The 26237-nt window shown below is 26.1% G+C and overlaps 3 protein-coding genes and 1 long non-coding RNA gene across 6 annotated transcripts in view; 2 read left to right on the plus strand and 2 right to left on the minus strand.

Annotated features, from left to right (window-relative positions):
- LOC107166417 (uncharacterized) overlaps positions 1–7098 on the minus strand; it is a 71929-nt gene extending 64831 nt beyond the window's left edge. Inside the window, exon 1 of the mRNA XM_089229867.1 lies at positions 6848–7098. Within this exon, the coding sequence (XP_089085993.1) occupies positions 6848–7028 (181 nt within the window). The 5' untranslated portion in view covers positions 7029–7098. The remainder of the gene's footprint in view (positions 1–6847) is intronic.
- A 1935-nt stretch (positions 7099–9033) lies between these two features.
- Positions 9034–11697, plus strand: Not11 (CCR4-NOT transcription complex subunit 11). Its single transcript, XM_015515077.2, has 9 exons — positions 9034–9249; positions 9313–9404; positions 9857–10005; positions 10073–10344; positions 10402–10525; positions 10592–10801; positions 10879–11018; positions 11080–11245; positions 11382–11697. Exons 1-9 carry the CDS (start codon positions 9212–9214, stop codon positions 11583–11585), a joined length of 1395 nt encoding a protein of 464 aa, XP_015370563.1. The 5' UTR covers positions 9034–9211; the 3' UTR covers positions 11586–11697.
- A 1784-nt stretch (positions 11698–13481) lies between these two features.
- On the minus strand, positions 13482–17252 carry LOC107166423 (calaxin). 3 transcript variants are annotated; one of them, XM_089229209.1, is made up of 5 exons: positions 16285–16599; positions 15099–15278; positions 14623–14740; positions 14307–14560; positions 13482–14143 (listed from the first exon to the last, which is right to left on the minus strand). In XM_089229209.1, the coding sequence occupies exons 1-5, from the start codon at positions 16338–16340 to the stop codon at positions 13915–13917; spliced, it is 837 nt and encodes a 278-aa protein (XP_089085335.1). In that variant the 5' UTR covers positions 16341–16599; the 3' UTR covers positions 13482–13914. The 3 variants fall into 3 exon arrangements, with proteins under 3 accessions (XP_089085335.1, XP_015370567.2, XP_089085336.1); XM_015515081.2 differs by lacking the exon at positions 16285–16599 and adding an exon at positions 17107–17252 and having other exon boundaries at positions 13644–14143; XM_089229210.1 differs by lacking the exon at positions 16285–16599 and adding an exon at positions 15657–15682 and having other exon boundaries at positions 13646–14143.
- Positions 17253–19331: 2079 nt separating this feature from the next.
- On the plus strand, positions 19332–19818 carry LOC149055429 (uncharacterized). The gene is made up of 3 exons (XR_016192227.1): positions 19332–19468; positions 19536–19616; positions 19772–19818. It is a non-coding gene; the product is annotated as an uncharacterized LOC149055429 (long non-coding RNA).
- The last annotated feature ends 6419 nt before the right edge of the window (positions 19819–26237 follow it).

The following is a 26237-nucleotide window of genomic DNA, read 5'->3' on the forward strand; positions in this document are numbered from 1 at the left end:
TTATTCAAATCTAATTTTAATTTTTAATATACTCAAACATATATTTTATTAAATTCTCAAAATTTGCGGTGCTACTTAAAGGGTGTCTTGTAATGACTTCTGTTTTTAGAGTAAGAATCTCTTTTTTTTACTGTAAGTATTATATAGTAATTGTGGATAATTTTTTTGAAAATTATAATCTAAGTACCTCATTTATAATTCGAAATATAATAATAATACCTAATGTATATTAACACCATAGCTACATACCCCCATATTATCTTCCGAACCCATTATCATAAACCTATTATCACAGTCAAAGAAAGATAACGAAAAATATTTAATGTGATGCCTTCAATTTGAATTAGGCTTCTTTTATAAGACGAGATGGTAAAATACATTTTGACAAAGACGAAAAGAATTCAAATGTATAAGAATATCATAATGACTTTTGCTGCTATACCTACATTATGGAGGTGTGCGAAAACTATTTTGTCTTATAATTATAGCAATGAAAATTTTCAGTAATTATATACTTATTGGATAGGGTTATTTTCTACATTTTTTTTATAATGTCTTATGTTTTTATACTGTTTAAGTTAAACGTAACTTCAATAGTGACTAAACTACAGTAAGTAAATGATTTAACTTACGATAATAATTTAACAATCATATGTTTACAAAAACAAACGCGTATTTCACTTTGGTATTTCAAATATAAATAGTAAACACACAATATTATATTCTTGTTTAAAATGAAATCATAGTTTTTCACTATTTTTGAATTTCTAGAAAACTACTGTGAATTTCTAGCAATGACCACTCTTAATTAAGAATTTTGTCAAATTATTCACATCTAAGTCAGTATGGATAGAAAGATATTTAAAAAACGCCAAAGAAAACTATAGAAAACTATTCAAGTATGCAATGTTGAACACAACGTGTATCTACAAAACTCTTTACCCAAAAAAGTAAAATGTTTTATTGATTACCTATTTTTTTATCATAGTTAATCAATAAGTAAATAATAGGTTTTGAGTTTTACCAAATCGTACAAAATGTAAAATCAAGTAAGATTTAAAATCTCAAATAAAATTTTTTATCTAAATTTAGTTATATAAAGAAACTGGTTAAAAGTACCCACAAAGAGTTTAAAATGTTTTAATCTGTCTATAAATCGTGACAAAAGTCGAACGTTATAACATTTAAAACGCACTTCTGACCTACTTTTTATGAAGTGAGAAATATACTATTATAAATGTATATTAACGCCGGAAATTAAAATATACATTAAGTTATTAAACTATTGAGTCTTTGCATCATATTTTAAATTGAATAATTGATAAACTCGAGTGTGATTCATATTCATTGAATGTGTAATATTTTTGTTGACAACTAGTAGAATTAGAAGTAATAATAACTTAAAAATTAACAAAACGAAATTCCGTCTTATAATTCAAAATTCAAATACTAATATTATACTCTGACTGCAGAAAACTACTAACTAATATTATATCTAAATTTAATATTGTTGAGCAAAAATAGAGTTATAGTGAAAGCAATTAAAAAAAAAAAAAAAACACTTAAGATTGACAGGAAATTATATTAAAGTAATAGATTAATCATTACTTATCTTTAATTATACTTTTTCTAAGACGATTTGTTTTCCGCATTTATTAATCAATCTCTTCAACAAATTAAAATCAATTTTTTACCCGCTTATAATAATTGCACTCTCATTCCATAACATACACACCATATAATATACCTTCCATACATCTATATCATATTATCATGTTATTAACGTAATGTATGTCATAGTAAATTAAGTAGTTAAGTTTTTACTGTTACGTATAATTTTTTTTTATTATTAGTATTGTAATTACAAAATTAATTAATATTAATGTCACATCCTTATATTGTTATTCAATTAATTGTCAAAATATAGTAAATTTTCGTAGAAGCTAATACAAATTTAAAAAAAAGTAATAATAAATCAATCTATTAGTCGTTACTAATTAATTAGCTTTTATTAATGTTTATATTTCAAAAAAATAAATTATACATATATGGACATTCTTAAAAATTATAATATCCTTCAATAGGACACTTAATCTGATTATTTTTATCATTAAATTAACTATTTGTATTAATTTTATGAAATATATAAATAATATTCTTTATTTTAATAATGGAAATTAATCATAATATACCTACCTATATCATTATTGATTAAATATTGATAGTAGTTCATCAATATGCCGTATAATAAATAAATAAATAAATTTACCTATAGACAATAATTACGAACGTAATGATAAATCATATAAGCACTTACATTCATTTATCATTTACATAGGTATACGCATATAAATATTAATTATACCTATACAATTGTAAAAATTTATTAACAAATTTACAATTACAAATTACAATATACTGTATACTAAATGTGATAAACTATAATATATTTAATATAACATTAAAATTATATAAGTTTAAACCACTGAACTACAATTGGTATGTTCATAATTTAATATAAATTAAACTTAACCTTTTGATTTTAGCAACTAGAGTAGCCATGCTGCAACGCCTACAACTCTCAATTAATTTTTACTTAATCGTAAACATATAATATGAATATTAGAAATTAGAACACAATGCGCGTCTCATCAATCATCATGTTAAACCTCGACACGTCGTACAAATATTAGCCTGCAGTATACTTATCTGTATATACCCTCCACATATTGAAGCTCAAGAGAACTTAAGAAAATGTAATGGAAAATAATACACTTTTAAATTTTCACGTATTGATTAGCTATAGCCTATAGGTACATATTTTTTCTATCTTTGACTTTTATAGTTTAAGTTTAGCAAAACAAAAAAAAAAAATTTAAGAAACCTATCCGCTATATAGAATATTTCGAGTGTACCTACTCGTCATTGAATAGGTCGAGAGAAGTGGCAAATTTAACTTATGAGACACATCATTTATATTGTTAGGCCCACCCGTCATGGAAAACATTATTTTAATTTAAAGAACTATTTACTTAGCATGTATACTTAAGTATTAAATAATATGTGATAATGATTTGAGAGAACCCCAGTCCCCAAGATACCCACCACAGTTTAATCTGAGGCACGTGACTCAAATAAAGTCCTTTGTCATGACACTAAGTATAGGTCATTGTAATATACTTCTTAAATTTTAATTCAATGGTAATCATATCATAATTTATAATTGTTATTAACTTACAAATTATAATCGATATCGACGTACCATATGAAAATAGTGTGAAAATATATGTGTTGTTCAAGGTAGTCATAGCTAAAACTATATAGACTAAATAATTTAAAAATGTAATTGTGTATGGAAATAATAATAAACGTAATCAAGAGAAAAGGTTCAAGTCTCTACAATTTATATTTTTTTAAATTACAGAAAAATAACTAACATCATTAATTTTTATTTAAATATTAAATTTTATCAATATTTTAACTTCAAATGTTATATAGGTATATACATATGTACGTCCGATATTATTTAATTAATACTAAAACATAACTCATGAGAAATCTTAAATTTATTTTTCAAACCTTATAGGTATTTTTAACTATAAAACAATTACTTAATTTGAACATTAAACGTTTATAAAAAGAAATTGTAAATATTCTTTACCAGGTATAAGAACAAAATATGCAGAAAACTGGTTTTGAGTGAATATTCGCTTATTTTCGTGGTTTTTTAGTTTTTAACCGAGTATTTTAAAATTACAAGGAGTATTTTACTTTAGTTCCAACTTTGACCAAATTTCTTTCAGAAATCACCCTCAAATCTTAAATTGAAGAATTTTTACTGGTTTTAAATGCGAATACATGATAACTGATGACATACAAAATAAGACACACAAAAAAATGTACTTTAAAATAAAAACAATATTTACAATTAATATAGTTCATCTGTAACTAAAATATATTTTGAATATTGTATCGAATAGCAAAGTGATTATAACGGTGACAAACGTTGAGAGACACCCGGTTAATACAGCTGCAGTATACAGCGCTTCGCTATCTTAATGACTTGACCATTTAAGACGGTCATGCTCCTAGAAAGTTCAAGTTACCAATGAAACGGTTTACGTGTGGATACGTATATGTGTGTACTGGCCTGTATTATTATGTAACGGACGAATAGATCCAGAGGTTTTACGGGTGAGTTACTGGAAAAGAGAGAACGTGCGATGCTCTACGAGGAAAAAACAGAAGCCAGGTGGTATGGACAGCGCCGAACTGCCCTATAGTCTGCACCTGGCAAGACATTAATATACATATATACACCGAGCGTTATGTAAAACTTATTACAAACGGGGAAAAGAAGCGCTTCCTCACGTCGTATCGCTCCTCACTCACCGTCATCCAAGGTCCTTGATACTTCCAGGCTCCAATGATTTTGGACACTTCACGCACTATTGCCAAGGTCACCAAACTCGGTTTCAGGTCTCAAAGAAGAGATCAGTTACAAATTTTACAATTGTAAAAAAAGTACTTATCTACAAACACTTCTTTGGCAGTGCCTTTTGTCTATACATTAAATTATGAAAAGTTGGTTACACGTCATATAACTTTTTGTAAGCATTAGTAGATAAGAATTAGATTTAGGTATATCTAGATTTACAACTTTCGCGATAATATAATTTTAAGGATTTAGAATGTAGAATTTAAAAACATATCCATTTCGACCTTTATTATAATTATAACAAATACTTTAATTTCAATTCTCAAACGAAATTAGAATCGAAAAACAGTTAGTTAAAACATGAAGTACCTACTTTTTCTTATTATGGACACTACGGACAGCAGTAATACAAATTATAGTAACTAAGAATATGCATAGACTATTATTATTATTTATTATTATTATTAACTTAAAAAAATGTATGTATAAGAAGTATAAAACGATTCTAAAAGCAACTCAACTTTCTGAATTATTAAGTGTTAATTGAACAATTTCAAATTTTAACTTATGATTACAAATTTATTTGAATACTTCAATTTATGGATCATATGAAGTTATGTCTAAGCAGAGCTGCAAGGTGTACTTCAAAAGCTCTAGATTTAAAACAAATCTATACGCAGTAAATTACACAGTATTTTGCAATTATAGTCAAATTGTCTGTTCAATTGGAAACGTTTAGATTAAATTTACAAAAAAAAAAAAAAAAAAAAAAAATAGATAGATGGGCAAACACAAAAATACAGGAATAAAACAAAAGAATCCTTGCTTCATTTAAATTTCAGTGTTCATAGCAGAACATCGTTTTTTAAACTGTTGATTAAAACTGATTGATGGATTTAATTAGAGGGTAAACATCTAATATCTAATTCCTAAACCAGATTTCAAATTCCCAAAGATTAACAGGTATTTTTAATGATTTACTTACACTGATCATCATTAGTCCTCTACCCCCTCACACACCAAAAAAAAACATTAATCTTGTAATATACCAAAACCTAATACAGTTACAAAATAAATGCTTATAAACAAACGAAATAAAAAAAATTGTATATTATAATGTAATTACTAATTTATAATATACCGTGTTGACAAGGTACCTAATACCTATATAAAGTACCTAAATAAGTATCATATAAATATGTTGTGGTTGCGATAATAAGTTAGAAGAAGAAATAAATCCAATAATTAGTCAAGAAAATATTTTTTTGAGTATTACCTACCGTAAAAATGGAATTGTGCGCCAAAATATATAGGTACCTACGTACCAGTATCAGTATAATATATGATATAATAATATGATGATAGTAATAGCTAATGAGTAATGGCTAACAAGTAACCTTGAATTTCGTCTCTTGTAAACACTAACGAACTAATTCTATGGACTATGGCAATCTTTTCTACGTTGTATTACCAAAATCTATGTTATATTGATTAAGGTCTTGGATGTCTTAAATTAATTATATATATTCATTGTGGAATAACAACGATAGCAATCAATCCTATACGACCCGCTGAGAAATGACATTATTTTATTATTAAACATATTATATAAAACATTTTGAGGGGCAATGACATTATAAGACAAATTTAAGAAATACACATTTTTAACATATAAAATATTTATATTGTTAATACTATGATGAAGTACCTACCTATTCGATTCGACAATACCCTTAATTTTATTATTTATACTATATAACACCTCCCTACATTCTCCATTCATTGGTTAATAATAATGCAACTTCCATTGATTAAAATTAAACAAAAAATGTCATATATTAATAACAACAAACCATTTAGGTTTTTAACTTTAAATAGACAGTATATAATTATTACATAATGCATTAATGTATATTACACAGTGTCACGTTTATTGTTACTACACGCGGAAGGAAGCGGGAATTACCAGAAAAAAATATTTGACGTATCAATCTATATAGTTTTTTTGGTTTATTTTTCTACTAAATCAATAAAATCTATTAAGCTAAATTTGTACAAGAAATAAAATATTTATAATAATAATAATATGTTATTTATACTTGTATGTTGTGTAATTATTTAAATTATGTATTCTGAGACCTGAGTTATATTATATTAGTTGATAAAACTATACCTACATTACAATTGTCATCAAATTATTTGTTTTTGTTATTAATCTTATCTATATTCAAAATCCCTCCTCGGAAATATAACGTCCTCACAAGTTAAAAGTAATAATTTAACCATTACGTAACTTGTTGAACAAAATTTCGAATTACCTACTAGACACTATAACCAGTATTTTATTATGAAATAATAAATACCTACCTAACAATTATTAAAACGAAAAAAAATTAAATATTGACTTACCTTTGCATGCTAGGTATATCCGAGAAGTGATATTTTTCTTAGTAATCGTCTGGCGGAGTTGTATCCATATTAATATCCAAGTGAGAAAATTGGTGAAATTTTGAAATGGTGGGACAATTTGACAATGCACCGCTGTGCTTGCATTAAGTAGAGTAGACATACGATTTAAATAAAAAAGCATAAAACATCGTTTAATAATAATAAATTATTAGATTGTGGAAATTTGTAAAAAATTTAAAAGTTGTTAATAATTTTTCGTTTTAAAAAGTATGGAATAACAATTTGTAAATATTTAAAATGATAATAAATTAGTTATGATAAGAGTTATGTTGAAAAATGGTACCTGGTAACTACCGTCATGAAAATATTATAGATGACCCCCATAGATAACGAATAGTAAACACCGTAACCACGGTTTTGATGAATGATTACCCATCAGTTGATATTACCTAAATCACAATAATAATTAATAGGTACCGCTTAGGTGTTGTAGTGGCATAGAACATTACAATATTAACGTATCATACCACAGAATAAATAATATTTGGCTTTAATTGTTGAGCCAAATTTTTATAAAGGCTAATAAAAAAAAATAATAATAATATATGATTTTACCATGATAATTATTTCTTTAAATAACGTACCTATTGTTTGTTTTTGTCCTTTTTGCTATTTGAAAAATCTATTAATTGATTAAATAAATATAATATAGTACCTAAATAACACTAAAATATAATGTAAAGAACTGAAACAAACGAATTCAATAATATTGGTACTTCAGCTTAAAAAAAATGTTATATTTTACACAAATAAACATTGTTCAGTGGTACTGGAACGTCTGGAAATCTCCCCTCCTCAGACAACAATATTTATGTATTTACTTATTATACACGATGTTTTAAATTTTATATTATATATTTAAAGTAGGTATACTGAAATAGGGCAGCCCAACAACCCCGTCCATCACAATAAAAAAATAATGAAAATATGTCACTGCAAAAAAATAAATAGTTTCTATTTGAAAACGAATGGTTAATTCGTTAATTTTTTTTAAATTATAAAATGGGATTATTATAGGTAGCCGGTAGGTATATTATAATATTATATTATAAGTTAATGCGTAATAGATTAGAACATTTTTTTTTAGGTTACAAATTTACAATTGCATTTTACTTAATTTGTCCACACTTTTTAAAGCTATATTCAAACCCCTGTTTTTGAAATTTGTTATTGGTCATCTACTATAATATAGTAGTATAATATTATTATAGGTACCTAATTAAATAAGTATGAATAAAATAATAATAGTATATAAACAAATTTTGAAATATGTACTTACCTAAAATAGTTATACCTATCACCAATAAGGCTGTAACCTATAAATACTACTATAATAACTAGGTATGCCTATTGATTATTATTGGAACTTTTATTATTGTTAAATAATTAATGACATGCAAGTATTAAATATTTAAATATTAATAAACTACCTATACTCTTACGAGTTTTATTATACAAGTAAGTAAAATATAAATTATTTGTTTTAAATGTTATAATATAAAATTAATTTTTAAATAAATAATTATAAGTTATGACTTTGATTCTTAAGAAAATATTACTGTTTACTAAAATTAATGTATACCTATTACGTGGTTTAAGTTTTAAAACTTAAAAAAAAAAATATTAGATAGGTATTCAGTATAATAGGTAACCGTATTTAAAATGTACCTGCATTATAAATTATAATATTACATTACAAAATATGTACGTAACTTAAATATGTACCTATATGTGTGCAGCTGAAGGTATAAAAATGGGCGCTTAATAGTTTATTTAGCTGATAAAATTTTCTAGAGGATACAAACAATTATATTAAAACTTAAAATCATGATTATTCAAATTGAAAATATACCAAAACACTTAAGTGCTGTAAGTGCTAACATAACAATTAACAATAAGTTGATTTAAAAAATAAAAATAATATGTAATACCTAATACACCAATAAGAAAACAAAATAGGTATGAATTCAATTAATGTTTATAACACAGCTTGAATAACTTTTTTGCTTACGTTATCTTTGGAATATTTTTGGAGAATGTTGATAATAAAAATCTGTATTTTATGTTGGCAACAATGTCATAATCAATTCTTATCAAATGATTAGTTGAGTGTTTACATTTTTCACTATTTTAAACTAATAATTACAAATTATTTTTGTTATTTGTCTTTTTCACAAACATTTTAATTTAAGAATCTAATTTATAATTTTTTTTTGTAAGCTAGTAAGCTAAAATAAAATTTTTATTGTGAAATTTATTTATAGTATCTTTATTGAGTCATCATACCACATTCAAACCTACAGAATGCATCTCTCCATTAACCAACTGTCTACCCTTATGAGGTATGCATAAACTTATTAACATAAATTGTATCTAGTTTTATAATACATTACTTAATTTAATAGCATTCTCAGTGAAGAAACTGTAGAGAATCAAACACTTGAATATCTTGTTTCACAGCTACATCAATTTTTCAAACGAGAAGATAATTTTAAAGGTAAATGTTAAACATAATTTAATATTCACACTGTAAAAGTGAATATTTAAAACATTTATTTAATTATTATAACATAACTATTTATGTTAATAAAATAACAAAATTAATGTTTTCATCATGTTTAAAAGTTAACTATGGTCTATTGACTTTGATAGTTTTAAAATCATCCAAGTTAACCTTTTATTTTTAATTTTCTATAAAAAAGTTACATAAATTTATACCATATAATTTATGTTATCATTATATAATTATAAATATAAGTATATACTATCCTGAAAACACGATTTTATGTCTTATTCATTAATTTTATAGAATTTTATTTATTCACTTTTAAGTTTCCCACTCCTTTTTACCACTACTACCATTCTTAGATTTATATTTAACTTTTACTTAAATAAATGTGCATTACATATTTATTTATACTTATTAAGTGTGTTTAATTTTCACTTTAGTTGGCTGTACTTTACTTATGCTGATTCAACATTCTGATTTCTTACTCAATCAAACTCAAAAATTTGCTGCTATAATATTATGTTATGAACTATACCGAAATGAACCAATTGCAACTAATCCTTTGGCACCTATTTTTATGCATCTTTTGGTATGATATTATTTTAGATAAATTGTGTTTATGATAAACATTAATTTTTTCTACATTTCACTTACAGCATAAAAAAGTTGGCAAAAACGAATATGTTGGTGATTTGCCGGTTTTAACTATGCCTGTTAAAATATTTCTTTCCAATTTAATTATGTCTCAAAATTCTAAAGAGTTATTACGAAAATCTGCTAAACAAGTATTAACAGCACGCAGTGATCCTAGTAAACCTGTAGTTAATACAGCAACAATTCTTAATACAATAAAAGATCGTCGAAAAAATCTTCCACGGACCGCAAAAAGCTCTCTTCCAGTTATCATACCTGATCCTCAAAAAACTGAGTATGACCTTAAATGATTAAATGGTTATAGTTTTTATATTATATTTTTATTTTATAGATCAAAGGAAGGAGCAAAACAAGTTTTAGAAATGTTGATTAGTGGACCAAAATCATATGTATCTCACAATTTTAAACCAGAAATGATGCGACTTGCACCACCACTTTATGTGTGCAATGAAGAAGTAAGAATCAAATAATTAACTAAATAAAGTAAATTGTGTTATTATTGTATTTGAATATCTTCTTAGATGGTTTGGATGAACATGAGTGGGCGATCAAATCATCAGATCATGTATGATAAAACAATGTGTGTGTCTACTAGTGCAGCTACTGAAGCACGAGAACTTATGACTAAAGCTCTCAAAACACCGTTAACCTTACAGCAACAACAACATCTTTTAGCTGAACTTGGAAATGATCCAAAACTAGTTTATCATATAGGTCTCACGCCTTGTAAAGTAAGCCAAGTTACACAGAATTCATTGATGATAATGATTAATAATAGTAATACATTTTTTATTTTTTCATTTTTAAGTTGCCAGATTTAGTTGAAAATAATCCTTTGATAGCTATTGAAGTATTACTAAAACTAATGCAGTCACATTCTATAACTGATTACTTCTCTGTCTTAGTCAATATGGAAATGTCTTTGCACTCAATGGAAGTAGTTAATCGGTATGCCATCAACGTCATTAATCATTATTAATTTTTAACAAGTTTATGTATTATTTAATAGATTAACTACTACTGTAGAACTTCCAACCGAATTTGTACATCTGTACATATCAAATTGTATTGTAGCATGTGAAACTATTAAGGATCAATATATGCAAAACCGATTAGTTCGATTAGTGTGTGTTTTTCTGCAATCTCTCATTAGAAATAAAATAATAAATGTGCAGGTAGTATATTTTTTTAAAATACATTTTAACTGTTAACTATATCTTATTCGTTTTGAAAGTTACCATTCTATGTTAAGTGAACTAATACATTTTTTTATTAGGTTACAAGGTTTACAATAACTTTTGTTTCTTTTAGGAATTATTTATAGAAGTTCAAGCCTTTTGTATTGACTTTATACAAATTCGAGAAGCATCAGCTCTGTTTCGTCTCTTGAAACAACTAGAAACAGGAGATACTTGCAGTATTGGTAATATAGCTGCTGCCGCTGGTATTACACCTAGTACAATTGCTGCTGCTAAAGATAAAGACAAAGAAAAAATAGTGCCAAAGGAAAAGTAGTATTAGTTAGGTCTTTAATTGAATTAAAATGACATCTAATAGAAGTTTATTATTAATTTTTACTTTTATGATAAGTGAGACTGTAAAGTGGAAATAAAAGTGTAATCATTTATTGTATGTTTTATATTTATACTTTTGATAGTTCATAATGGTTACTTTAAAAAAAAATATATTTATATCAAATTAATTAAACCATAAATTGTGCATTTAAACAATGGATGATTATATTATTATGTTATTTATTGTATTTTATGAATGAAAAACATTATAGAAATTAATTGCAAACTTTTTCGCTTGTAAAAATATTTCAAATTGATAAGTGCAACTAAGGCTTAGCCCTCTACCCTTAAAAAAGTTGAATTATTTAGTTTTTATTTAAATTTGATAATTATTTTATATTTTTTATGATCAATATGGTAAATATCATTAGCGTGTGCCTGTGTTTGTTTTTAAGGAAACAATTAATGTTGGTACATTGGTATTATTATTATTCATGACTTTATAGTTTAAGCTCTGAATTATAATATACAGACTGTATATTATTATTGTGAAAAATGAAACTTGAGCAAACAAATATTTGATTTATATTTTATGTATAACTTTAAGTGAATATAAATTGATGATTCAGTAGTGTTTCCTGCACAGGTTACCTTCTTTAATTTACAAATCAGGTGGACAATACAGGCCTATACTCTGTTCGAAATAAAAAACACCTGTGGTGGTCAGCTACTATGCATAGGCATGGCTTAACTACATGTACGGACCATGGCCAATAGGCCTGACTTGACTGTCAGAAACAAAAACTGGTCGTCACCGCTAGCATTTCTTATTTTTAACTGAGTATAGTACCCAACCCCCAAAATTATAGCCTTAGTTGCGTCATAACTAAACAATAGTAAAAAATTCAAATATTTGTAACTTAAGAATTCTTTCTAGTAAGCAATATAGCAATATTTAGTACAATAAATAAAAATAAATAGGTAATATTTAAATATATAAATTATAAATACATTATTTTAATAGCAATATACATATATATACATATTACATATATATATAAATATAAATATATTTATATTTATATATATATATAGTATATTTATATTTATATATATTTTATTTCATTAAGAGATAAGACATTTCTGTGAGTCGTTATATTTTCTTAAAAGACTGCTACACAACCATTTTTTGTCTCTTTACAAGTACCCTTAAGTAACCTAACCTACCAAATTTACGCTCAGAAAATCATTTTTAGCTTCGTTAGTTTAAAAATTAGAATGAATCAACCTATCATGAAACTTGATGTTAGGAACATTATCTGTGTTTGTAAGTGGTTTTTTTTACATTAGTTCAATTTTGTAGTAAGTTATGTGTTTATTAAAATGCTCATAACTCACTTAAAAATTGAGTTATAACAACCAATGTATGTAATAATTAATTCATGTAATAGATTAAAAAAAAATATCTATATAAATCAAAGAAAGTAGTATTTATTGTTTTACAGTTTCATAATTTTATTATGTAAAACTGCAAGTAATACATAAATCTGCCAGAAATAGTGAAATTATGTATATATATATATATATACTATTATTTAAAGTTGAGTCATTATAATTTATAAGCTTATAGTTTTAATTAGTAGTAGCAGTAAAATTAATCAATTTTACATCATGCAATAAAAGAATGATTTATATGATTTTTAACTATAAAATATAAAAAAAATAGTTTTTTTTAACTTCTCTAGATTTGTGTAACACAAGTATTTACATTATTTAGTATATATACAAATAACACATAACATACTTTATTATGGTTAGTTGTTTTATATTTTATATAAGTACCTATAAGTATGTATATATTTTTTGTTATGTACACTTAAATTGTAAGTACAGGAAAACTTAAAATGAGTATATCTTCAAATAAATAATATATTGTATGTTTAGAAATAATGGGAATATGATATTTTAGTTTTCTGGTAATACTTTTACTGGGAAAATTTATTTCATTTCCTTAGAGGCTAAAACTAAAAATGTTCAAAACATGTTTTAGTCAGTAGTCACATTAAAAAAAAAACGTATTATTTTATTATATTATATATTACTTTATTAGGTACCTACATTTCTTATTTGAAGCATACTTGTTCATATTTTCATAATTGTATGTATCTCGGCCTATGTCAATAATATCAATAATAAGTATTAAGCAATAGCTATTAAGATTGTTTTAATCAAAAATCTAAAAAAATGACTGATAATAATAAGATGTGGTCAAACAAAATTTCCAAATAATTACATTATTCTTGTTAGCTGTTGAAATCATATCAAATATTTTACTGCATATTGTTAATAGAGTTTACAAAGATCTCAGACATTTCTCTTGATGGTAAACATTGCCCAAACGCTTCTAGCAATAACGATTGTTTGTTGACAGATGTAGAAAAATCTTCAAAAGAAAGTTTTGAGTCTTTGTCACAATCCATTTTGCGCAATACGATGTCGACAAGTTCTCGTACTCCTTCGTCCGGATCCTCGTCTTGCGGATGTTTGACCAAACAGTTCCTGAAACGTGAAATACTGTATGTTTTACTATCTACTTAATAATGTAGCATGCGGCATGCTTGTCCGACATTTTATTGATGTTGAATGTGTAACTGTGTAAGTAAGTTTTAAGTGAGTGAGTTGGGTAACGTTAAAACTATGACAATATATACAGAGCTTAAACCTTAACAGACTGAAAATCTCTTCTTTCGTTATAAATCCGTCGTTGTTTAGGTCATATATGGTGAACGTGTATTTGATGCGTTCGTCCTGTGTGCCTTTCAACAGCACCGACAACCCAGTTATCCATTCGTCTTCGTGTATGACGCCGTCATTACGTTGATCGAAAAAACAAAATATACGGTCTGTCAAAATCTCCTCGGTTGCGATTCCGAATTCGATTTGCAGGAATTCTCTGAACATTAACCGGTCGAAACCCTTTAAAAACAAAACACGAAAAACAAATAAAAACATTTAAATTATCGCGCATGGCAAATAACCTGCGTTGGGATCGTTATTAAAACAACCGAGCTCATTGCCGCTACCGAAGACGTCGATTCGGCGCCATAAATAGCGACGAGTTTTTTAAATAGTTTGCATAATCCAACGATTTCTTTCCTAAAACAACGTTGCAAATGACTGTACAAAAACGTGACAATTACCATTGTAATTCGTATATAGGTACCTATTGTAATTTTCATTCAGCTTATTTATACAATATAGGTATATACCTGTTATTCTTGACATATATATACCTGCTATGATAATGGCGTTAGATCGGTTTTAAATTCTCAAACTACATAGTGCGAGTGGTTTATTTTTTTATATATAATATATATCATATAAACGTAGTAATAGTTATATATTATATCATACCTATATATATATATATATATTATATTAAAATACTAGGGAACCGATAACCGATCAGTATTGCGTACCAATAATTATATCTTTACGAAATACAACAACGTACTTCGAAAATCTTGTCTGCTTAAATAAATTCTCCACAAAGTTTGGAGGAACGATGGGTTTCACTTTTGACATTGACTTTGTAGTACGATTTTGCTCAGATGATTGCTTGCGTTTTGAAGTTACCGTTTTTACTGGTGGCCATTGCTTAGACCCTCTTGAAACTTTAGTCCCAGCAGATTTCCTAGGGTAAACGCATTTCAATTATTAAATAGTTTATAGCCAGTAAATTAAATTATAATTTCTAAAAGATACACTTGTCTTATATTATTTTTCAATATTAGTGTACATAATTATAATTGTTCATAAATTGGGAGAAAATTAATTTGATAATTCATAATCAGTATTCCTACTCGTAAACATGCACTTAAACTACACGAGAGAGTAAATCGGGTAAAACGCCCTCAGGTCTTACTGAGGCCGTACTGATGATATTACCTACAACCAATTACCAATTTTTCTAATACAATTTAAATCACTAAACATTCACAACGACTATAATAGTAACTTATAACTAAACTAACTGCTATCTTTTCTTAACTACTTAACTATATGCGTATACCTAATATACATACAACACAACGTGTCCACGAAGAACGAACTGTGTCTTTCGTTTACCTTATCTGCTAGATAACGCTGACATTAATAAATATTCTTCTTTAGGTAAAAAATATCGGTGTTAGGTCATTTTTATCTTTAACACATTTACTGACTTGTCGAATCGTTCGAACTATCGCACTACATTATAATCATTTTTTAAATAATCCATATTATATATCATATAATTCACCAGCTGTTGGCTATTATATTAACACAATCAACCCAACCTAATCATAGCATGATTGTGACAAATGACAATATTATTGTACATAAATACATGTAAATATATTCTGTATTGCTATTTTCTAGTTGTTATTATAATTTATATTTATATAATATTCAGCTTATGGAAAATGGCGATATTGCACAGAATAACAAAAGAAAATTGCCTTTACCTAAAAAATGTTTTTTTTTTTGGACTCAATAATTTTCATACTTCCAACTCGAAAGAATTTTGAATTTTCAATGTAAGTGCCATGCAATGAAGTGGTAAAGGAGAAGATTAGCAATATCGCTGTAGCCTTCATAACTTCATGAGTTATATAACTTTTTAAGAAAATAACAAATAAAATAAAAGTATTAAAAGATACCTGAATATGTCATTGGAAAAAATGACTATTGAATATTGAGTAATAACTTTGGGCATGCAGTCATGCTGGGTTATGACCCCTTTCGATATTTCCAGTTCAATTACAAGTTTTAAATCCTCCGCTTCTTTATTGAGCTCTAAATGTGCACTATACCCACCGAATGATTAAATAAACTCTTTATATTTTATTAATAAGTAATAATAACTATTCATTAAAAATTACATTAATATTTGGTATTTTGCTTCTATAAACTATAAATAATTAATAAATGGCGTTAAGTCACTTGAGTAAATTGAAAATCATTTAGAATCTATTGGTGGATACAATGGTCAAGCTGGGTATAATATTGTTATTATTTAAACATATTTCTACTTTCTACATTTTTACAAACTTACCTGGTAAACTAATACGGAGGACGAGCTAGTCGACTTACTAGGCACTAGCTGTGCCCCGTGTGTCTACTAGCTGTGTTATATATACTGACAACGAATTATTTTTGAAACGAATTGCATTACAAGTCTACAACACAACGTATGAGACTAAAACTAAACACCAATAATATGCTTTAATATTGCACTTATACGACTTGGTACATAAAAAAACCCCGTGACCAACATTTTTCAATTCGTTTATGTTATTTACCAAAAACACGCTATTTTTGGCATCTACGCCGTAAATATTGCACAATATATGTATAAATTACACATCACGCAATATAAAAAAAAAAAAACACTTTTCGTTTACAAAATATTAATTTTTTCTGTGCCTTCTATACGTATGTATACAAGTATACTAATATATACAACTACCTGTAATACTTACAAGTTAGATTTTTTTGTCATTGCTTTTTGAGTTACGACGTCCATTTTCAGTGTGTGCATTAAGTAAACCACATATTATATAAGTAGATAAGAACTATAATACTGACATCGTATTATTGATCAAACATTCTTTGTTCACACACATATAAAAAAATTATACATATATATTATATATACAATAGTGTATTGTGTATTCATTAAAAGTATTAATTTCTTTAATGTTATTTTGTCTACCAAAAGTCCATAATATATAGGTATATATAATGCCTAATTATTGTAAGATATTGTGTATAAAATGTTAATATCCATCTATCCAACCAATCTATACGATTATTAATTAGGTATACTAAATTAACTATTTTCAAATAAAATACGTGTAATAGATGTCTTGATTATACGTTTACTTATATTTATGATATAATTTGTGATATTCCCCTTAAAAATGTATAGGTACGTCACTGGCCCACAAAATATATATTATATATATAATACGAAACTCAATTTTACATAATTACATTTAATTTTTCATAATATTTAATAATAGGAACTTAAATATAAACATAATATATTGTATTTTCTTTGACGTTAAATAACAATATGCATTCATAAAAAATTAAAATGTACATTATAATTATATTGACCAATGTTTAGTTATAATTGGAGCGTTCCGGTGTACCTTACGAATAATTTGTTAAAGGGGACGCTTTTTAACCACCATTAGAGGTAAGGAAACTCATCCTCCCTGCGTCCCCTACTTTAACCTCTGCTTATGTATATATAACAATTTAAATAAGTAAGTATGGTAGATATAAACAGCGAGATAAAGAAATTAAATAAAAAAAGTAGATTGTTAAATTAATAATAAATAGTTAGGTACAATAATAGAACCATGTGGTGCACAATAATTCAAAGACAACAATTTAAACCAGTAAACTTAAGGCCATATATAAACATTCGGTTTAAATAAATATCGCGACATACTAAAAAATTTCAACATGATTCATATAGGTACAGTTTGCCAAAACTATAAAAACAATTTTTTACAAAAATTGAACAATGCGTACAAGTTGGATCGTATCGTGTTCCTTTAGCTCTTTAACACATGGCAACATGGGAGCAAATAAAATATATTATGTAGGTAGGTACATAAAAACACGTTACCTTACACTTTACAAGCTAAAAGTTGAATATTCAATTCCACGTTTTACAACACATGGTGTATTGACGTATAGTGTAGGTATAGTTGGTACTATAGTCTATAGTTATTCTCACAATGAGCGTTCTCAGTGTTCTCACTGTCCTCTGCAGTTCTGATGTCAGGTATTATCTACACTCAGGATTCTATATAGTATATTAGAATAATATATCTCTGCTATCAAATAAAATTAAAATGTCATATTCCACTAGAATTCTTTTTTGTTTTGATAATCATAGATAATAAATAATATTATTTAAAGTTTATGTGATTAAAATAAATAAAATATTGCCGAAATGGGTTCCTATGTATTTTGATTTCAAATATTTTTTTATTATGATATTAATTTTAAAAAAATAGAAGAAGTAGTGTTCGTTCATATAATATTTATTTAAAATATAGAATTGAAAATGTTTAATTTGTAGTGCATGCGACGTGTTCGCTATATGTATATATACACGGTTTAGTGACAAAATAGGTTATAGTCATAAGATAGATGACATTTCATTTAATCTGTAGTTTAATCATTTAATGTTTACTAATATAAATATAATAATATTATGTGTCTACTGCCCTAACGACTACCAGCATTTATTAATGAAACTTCATGAATCGCAATGCTTATGTCATAGGGGTTTATTTGTTAAGTTATTTAGACCCTCCCATGTATTTTTATTACGTATACAAAATGTATTATTTAATAATCTAAGTTTTGAAATGGTATTTCAGCTAATTTAATTTCCTTGTTATATTAATTTACTAACTAATATTTATAGGCTTGTAAAAATATGTTTTAAATGGGTCAATATATGATTGATCAAAAATCATAATTCAAAAAATTTGTGTAATACAATATTTAGGGATTGGATATATTTAGTATATAATACCCCGATCTAGATATTATTATTATTTCAGAAATTCAGAAACAGTAGCAATAGTGTTTTCTGTTATAATATTTTATAAAAAATGTATTATTATATATAATGGAATTCTTTTCACATGAATTGGATACTTACAATTTAAAAATCAGTGTCAGATATTAAACAACTCGATAGATATGCCTATACACTTAGAAGGCTACAACTTATATAAAATATTATAAACGACCAATAGGTACACAGTATAATATAATGGTTTCAGAGAAGAAAAGAAACTATAGATAAGTTAGGTAAGTACCTGAAACGCTGAAAATCTATCCCCAAAAAAATCTCGTGAGTGACTATACTGTGTCTTAGGAATCTTAGGATCATCTTTCCAGGGACGTTTAAAGTTTTTATAAGATCAACATTCCGGGAATTCAACAAATCGAAAAAGACGTGAGTACCTACACGTCGTTTTATTAGACGTTTAATACAAAATTCACAAGACCAAAACATTTACTACTTGGCATCTGTGTGACGTGCATTATGTATATTTTAATATTTATTCTTTATCCAATAACATTGTATTATTTATATTTACATAAAAATAGCGTCTCCTCGGTGAAAGACAGAAAGAGGCTTAGAGGCGAGCTGTATAGGTACTATATTTTATATTTAAACTATTGCTTTTATTATTATTTGTACACATTTTATAATAATATCTATATACCTGTAGTAATATCACTTTTTACTATTACTTATTTTACAGTGTAGTAGAAAGACTTGACAAATGAAATAAATTTTGTTCTAAACAATACATATACAGAGATCTGACAAATGAAATGACTTTTATTCTAATCAATATTTTTAAAACATTTCTTTTAAATATAATTCATAGACATTTGCGCTACATTTTTAGAATACATTTTTATTTTTTAATACTGAAAATAAAAAACTTAAAAATTGACAAAAATTTTTTTCGAAATATTCAACATATCCAATTTGTAAATCTGATTTTTAGAATAATGTATATGGTAAAAACACTTATTTAAGTCAAATGGCTGATTTTTTACAATTTTTCTAAATATCAATATTTTCGTTAAGTAAATTATAGTAATTTATAGTTTATACATCACATATTATTCAAATAAATGCAATAAAAAAATAATTAGATTTTAAAATGCACCTATTTAAAAATTTTTTTATAAAATATTTTTAAAAAACTTTATAATATTTGAAATTAAAATGTTTCTAACATAAACTAGATCGTAATTTACTTAACGAAAATATTGATATTTAAAAAAATTGTAAAAAATCAGTAATTTGACTTAAATAAGTGTTTTTACCATATAAATTTTTCTAAAAATCAGATTTACAAATTGGCTATATTGAATATTTCGAAAATTTTTTTTATCAATTCTCAAGTTTTTTATTTTCAGTATTAAAAAATAAAAAATGTATTCTAAAAATGTAGCGCAAGTGTCTATGGATTATATTTAGCAGACATTTTTAAAAAATATTGATTAGAACAAAAGTTATTTCATTTGTCAGAATGTCAGATCTCTTTGGGACACTCTGTATATGTACATGGCTTATTAAGTCAATTAATTAATTACTCTTATGTCAAACATATAATATTTTTATTTTTAAATCCTGAAAACGAGACTTAAAATTTTTTTTAAACTTCAAAATATAGCCAATTTGTAAATCTTGTTTTTTGAAAACCTTTGAATATCAAAACATCTATCGAAGTCAAATGATATATTTTGATAATATTTTAAAATATCAAAATTACTATTCGCATGTAGTTATCGACTTAATAATTTTAAAAGTAATAACTTATAAGTTATATTATAAAAAAAATTATTTTGACTGTAACAAGGTTTCACTTAATTATTTATAAATGTTATCATAAAATATTTAAAAACAATTTAAACTTAAACCTATTTAATTTAAAATGTTTTTTATGGCTGTGTCAACTTTATAGTTTATTTAACAAAAAAAATTGTTCAAAAAATGTATATCAGATTTATTTTTTTTCATTACCTATAAAAAAATTTAAATGTTATACTATTCATACGTTTAATGTAAGCAGTAAGCGTCAATTAATTATAATATAATATGTAAAAATATTGGTGAGAAAAAGTTATTTCATTCGTCAGATTTTTCTGTTTTACTTTGAATAAATATACACAAATAATAAACAATTAATTAATAATAACATTAATAACAAAACGTATTTTATTCAAATTCAAAACAATATGACGGTCTCAACAATTAATAGACAATAATAGTCTCATTGTCTCATAAAATAAATGTTTCTTTTTCGACATGAATAATGCTTCATTTGTTTTTAAATAAATCGAACCCAATGTATAATTTTATGAATACTTGGCAATAACGCATAAACATTTACACAGACGAAAATCGTTGTGACTTGAGTTTCGTTCGACCAACATTATATTAGTCGCATCAGGCCCCACACAAGACGGAATAAACCTACCTACTATATCGTAATAACTACTTATTAGTCATTATTATTCAAAGCCGCGTATACGTACGAAAAAAATTAAATAAAAATGTACAGTCATCGAAAAACGTTTATCGGCCGACGCGACGCAGGATGAGTAAACACAAATATATAAAAACAAAATTACAGCGAACGGCTGCTGTAATAATACGATAACATATTATCAACACCATATTATTATAATAATCATATTAACTGACGGAGCGAACATATTTTATTCATATGGAACAGAAACAATTTTCAACACCCCTAATTCCTGAATTACTGACACAAAATATAGTTACACCTAAAAGAGATTCAGTAAAAACTGACTACTATCTATCCACTACTCATTAAAGCAGTACCCATTCACCATCCATTTTTTTCTGGATAATATTTGTCCCGAAAAGTCGTCATCATGCCACCATAACTTAAAATTAGAACTACGGAATACGTAGAGTAGACCAAAGCAATATAATCATTAATCACACATTATCAAGATTTTTTTTACGGCATAAATTCATAATTCTATTTATACATAGTATACTTTGTAAATTGCACGATTTACTTATTTCGCTCTATATAAGATATAACTATGTAAGCTATTAAATGGTGCTTAAATATTTTCTTTTAAATGCCTAACTGTATATATGGTTTAAAACAGTGGCGCCGAAGTACAAAATTAAATGTATGGCAAGAATCTCCAACAACCACCCACCCACCCACCCCCGCCACCTACAACACAACCCACAAATAAAATTTGAAACCTCTCACAAACAATTTTCTACACACTCTTATTTTTTATAAGCTTTTTCTCCTTTTTCCAACTATGTAATAATTAACATAAATATATAATATACAAATTATATTGAATTGCCTTCAACGATAGTACTTACTACAAAATACAAAGATATAAACAAAATTCAACCTTTTATTTTATATTATATTATACAATATACAGTATTAATAATAATTATGTCCTTTCATAACAATATAAGTATTAAACATGTACTAATAAATCAAACATTTAGTTAGAACACTACTTTTAGCTGCAAATAACAAAATTACATTTTCATTATTAATAATTATATCTTGCTCACATGATATTTTCATTAAACTCTCGAGACGATCTTGTGACATAGTTGTTCTTAACTTTGTTTTTATAAGTTTTAATTTAGAAAACGTTCGCTCTACGCTACAGCTTGTTACAGGTAATGTAACAGCTAATTTTAAAACTAAATATAAATTTGGAAAAATATTAGCTAATTTAGCCAAACAAAATAAATTAAATAATTCCCTCGTGCTTGCTATGTTATGATAGATGGACGGTAATAATGTAGTATAATTAATTATGGTAGTGGGGTAGATGGTCGCCGGTCGGCGGATACCTTTATTGGTTGATGGTTTCTATTATTATTTTTGTTCTGTTCAAAATATTTGTTTCTAATGTTTCTATATACGATATCGGATATACCATATACGTATGTACATAAAATAAGTATACTCAATTCTTAAATGTATAAATAATAGTCGATAAGGCAGTATTAACATTCATATAATACATTAATATGGGTAATAAAGTATTTTAATTATTAAAAATAAACGTGCTTAAAAAGTCAAAACTCAAAAGACTAAAATCAAAATAATAGAAAAAGTGATAACTAAAAATATAAACTAAGTATATTAAATAATAATTCATTTAATTATAAACTATTCAGTTAACAGAAATAGTACATGAACACTAGTAGACAATAAACTCAACAAAAATAACAAATAAGTCGCTCACTCTGACCTGAATACTTAATAAAGTAATGACTGACTGCTGACTAGTGCTAAGCAACTGACACCGATTTCTGCGCTAATAGTTGTTACTGTTCTTACTATTGATTGTATTATTATTTATTATGAACTATTTAGCGTTTATTGTTCAGGGTTCAACGAAAACATTGATGTTTAATACCAAATATTCTCAATGCCCAATGGGCAATATTACTTAATAATTTGTGATCCTATTCCTATTAATTTTCATCTAAAGACCCACCCCCCAGCCAAATTTTTATATGTATGGCAGCTGCCATACATAAACACGGACTTCGGCGCCACTGGTTTAAAAACAAAAAATAAAAAAAAGGAATAGGATTATAGGAAGATATAAGTAGTATTATAATCAATCATATTATGCGATGCATCATAATAAAGGCGGACAGGCGGTGTTGCATATTATTTGATGTCTGCATGCCAACTTGTGCCAGTCTCCCTTTTTAATTATCATACATTTTTTATAAAATATATTATTCTGGACTAATATTTATTAGGAGAGATGTGGCTAAAATATTTTATTTTGCATATGCCTAAATAAATAAAACACGAATATATACTCCTTTATAGTTTGGACTTTAAGCGGTTGGAAATCATTAACTTTACTATTATATCATGTATATTGTCGGATGTCGGGATGTGTAATATTATTTATTTTATTACAGGAATTAATGACTGATGTGTCAGTTTGGGATATATAAATACTATAAATCAAAATATTATAAATGTTTAGAAGAAGAAAACTGAGGTCTTAACTCTTAATAATGTCTTATTCTTATAAGTTATAGGCAATAATAGGCATATTGATTGACTTGATGTAGAGCCGGTAGAGGAGATAGAGTTTTTTCAGAAATGTTAACGCAGATACTAGTGATAATACTATTATAATTACTTTTAATTGGAATGCATTATTTTACATTTTATGTAATAAAAAAAGGGATATCGGTAGCGATGACCGCTGTATACCAATTGAGTCCCAATACCTGAAGGGGAAAAAAATTATATACCAATTGAGTCCCGGGTACAAACGAGATATATACTAATTGAGTCCGGGGTTAGGAAACTAATAGTATACGAATTGAGTCCGAGGATTATTTTGAGTAAAATATAAAATCAACCGTCCGAGTCCAGACAAAGCGGAAATTATGCCGCACAGCCGTGCCGGGCGTCAAAATGGATGTACAATTTACGTATATAATACTATATATACATTTCGTTCATATCATTTTTATGACTTTCATCAGATAATATAGTAACATATTATTATACTATAGGCCGGGAATTTTAGATTTTATTTCTATCGTCGCTAGTATAATAATTACCGATATCTACTGAGATATTGTTCATATCAACTTGGAATTTTTTTTTTATTATATTACACATTCTAGTTTACGAGGTACACCACGCATCATGGATGAAGTTATGCTAAGTGAAAGAAATAAAACTATATTTGTAATCGACAGATACAAATTTCGTTTTCACAAGAATTCAGCCAATAATCACCAACGCTGGACTAATTAATTATTCTTACTGTATTATACCCCTACATTATTATATATTTATATTATAAAATATTTAAAAAAACATTTTTAACCATACCTGTAGAATTTTTTTTCTACAGATAGTCCCATGTCTGTAAAAATGGGAAGGAAAATGTTTTTTTTTTTTTAGTTTGACGGGACTCAGTTAGTATTAAAACATGGACTCAATTAGTATTATACCTAAAATTTCACTAGACTCATTTGGTATATACCCTAAAACAACCCGGGACTCAATTCGTCAAAAAAGGTTATACTGGGACTCAGTTCGTATGCAACTGCGATGACACGTTAACATATCCCGATAGAATATAATATAATAACTGTAACGATTAGAAGTAGGTAATCACACTCTATCTAAAAAACAAAAAAACAGATTAAAACATTTTTAATTAATTTAAAAAAATATTAAAATGTTTTTGGTCTAAAATTATTATGCTTATTATAATATTAAGATATGTGTATCATTTTCAATATAATTTTATATTTTTTTTATGTTTTCACCTTTTTTTGTTAGGATTATACAGTGCAATAATTTTTAAGGTAAGGTAAGGTTTTCAAAAAAAAAAACAAATCAAAAATAGTTTAAATAAAAAGTTTTAAATTTTGATAAAATTATTTGTAGATTTCTGAAAAAATAATAAGACCGCACAATTTACCAGATTTTTAATGACAACTGACGAGAATTTGAATTTGAATCTTTTTTATTATCTACTCGTTTAAAACCTATCTAATAAAACTTTATAATATTACTTAATAAAATGACTTAATCCATTTCATAAAATAATTTGTTAATATATTTATTTATTTTTTTGGTTCAAAATATTTTTATATTGCAATTTTTAAGTGCAATTTTGGGTTTTTTTTCACAGCAATAATGCAATCAATTTTATAACATTTTTAGTGCAACAACATCCGAGCCCTAGTAATAATGACATGTAATAACACACTATAATATACCATTATAAAAATAACGAATAACATGTTATGCACGCATCATTCACTTTAGATAAAGTGCGATTGTTAGTTTTAATCGAAACAATTATTATATTATAATATAATTAGTCTTAAAACCATTCGTGTTATGGTGGCATAGCACCATAGAATTCAACATGATATAAAAAGTGATGATATACGATTGGCGGTCGGAAATTGAGCAACATTTTGCATATCTGCTTCATTATTTACTCCTTTTTTTTTGTACAAATTGAA

The sequence above is a fragment of the Diuraphis noxia genome, unplaced genomic scaffold, assembly GCF_037042655.1.
Source record: "Diuraphis noxia isolate RWA-SAM2 unplaced genomic scaffold, SU_Dnox_SAM2 contig0005, whole genome shotgun sequence".
Taxonomy (NCBI): domain Eukaryota; kingdom Metazoa; phylum Arthropoda; class Insecta; order Hemiptera; family Aphididae; genus Diuraphis; species Diuraphis noxia.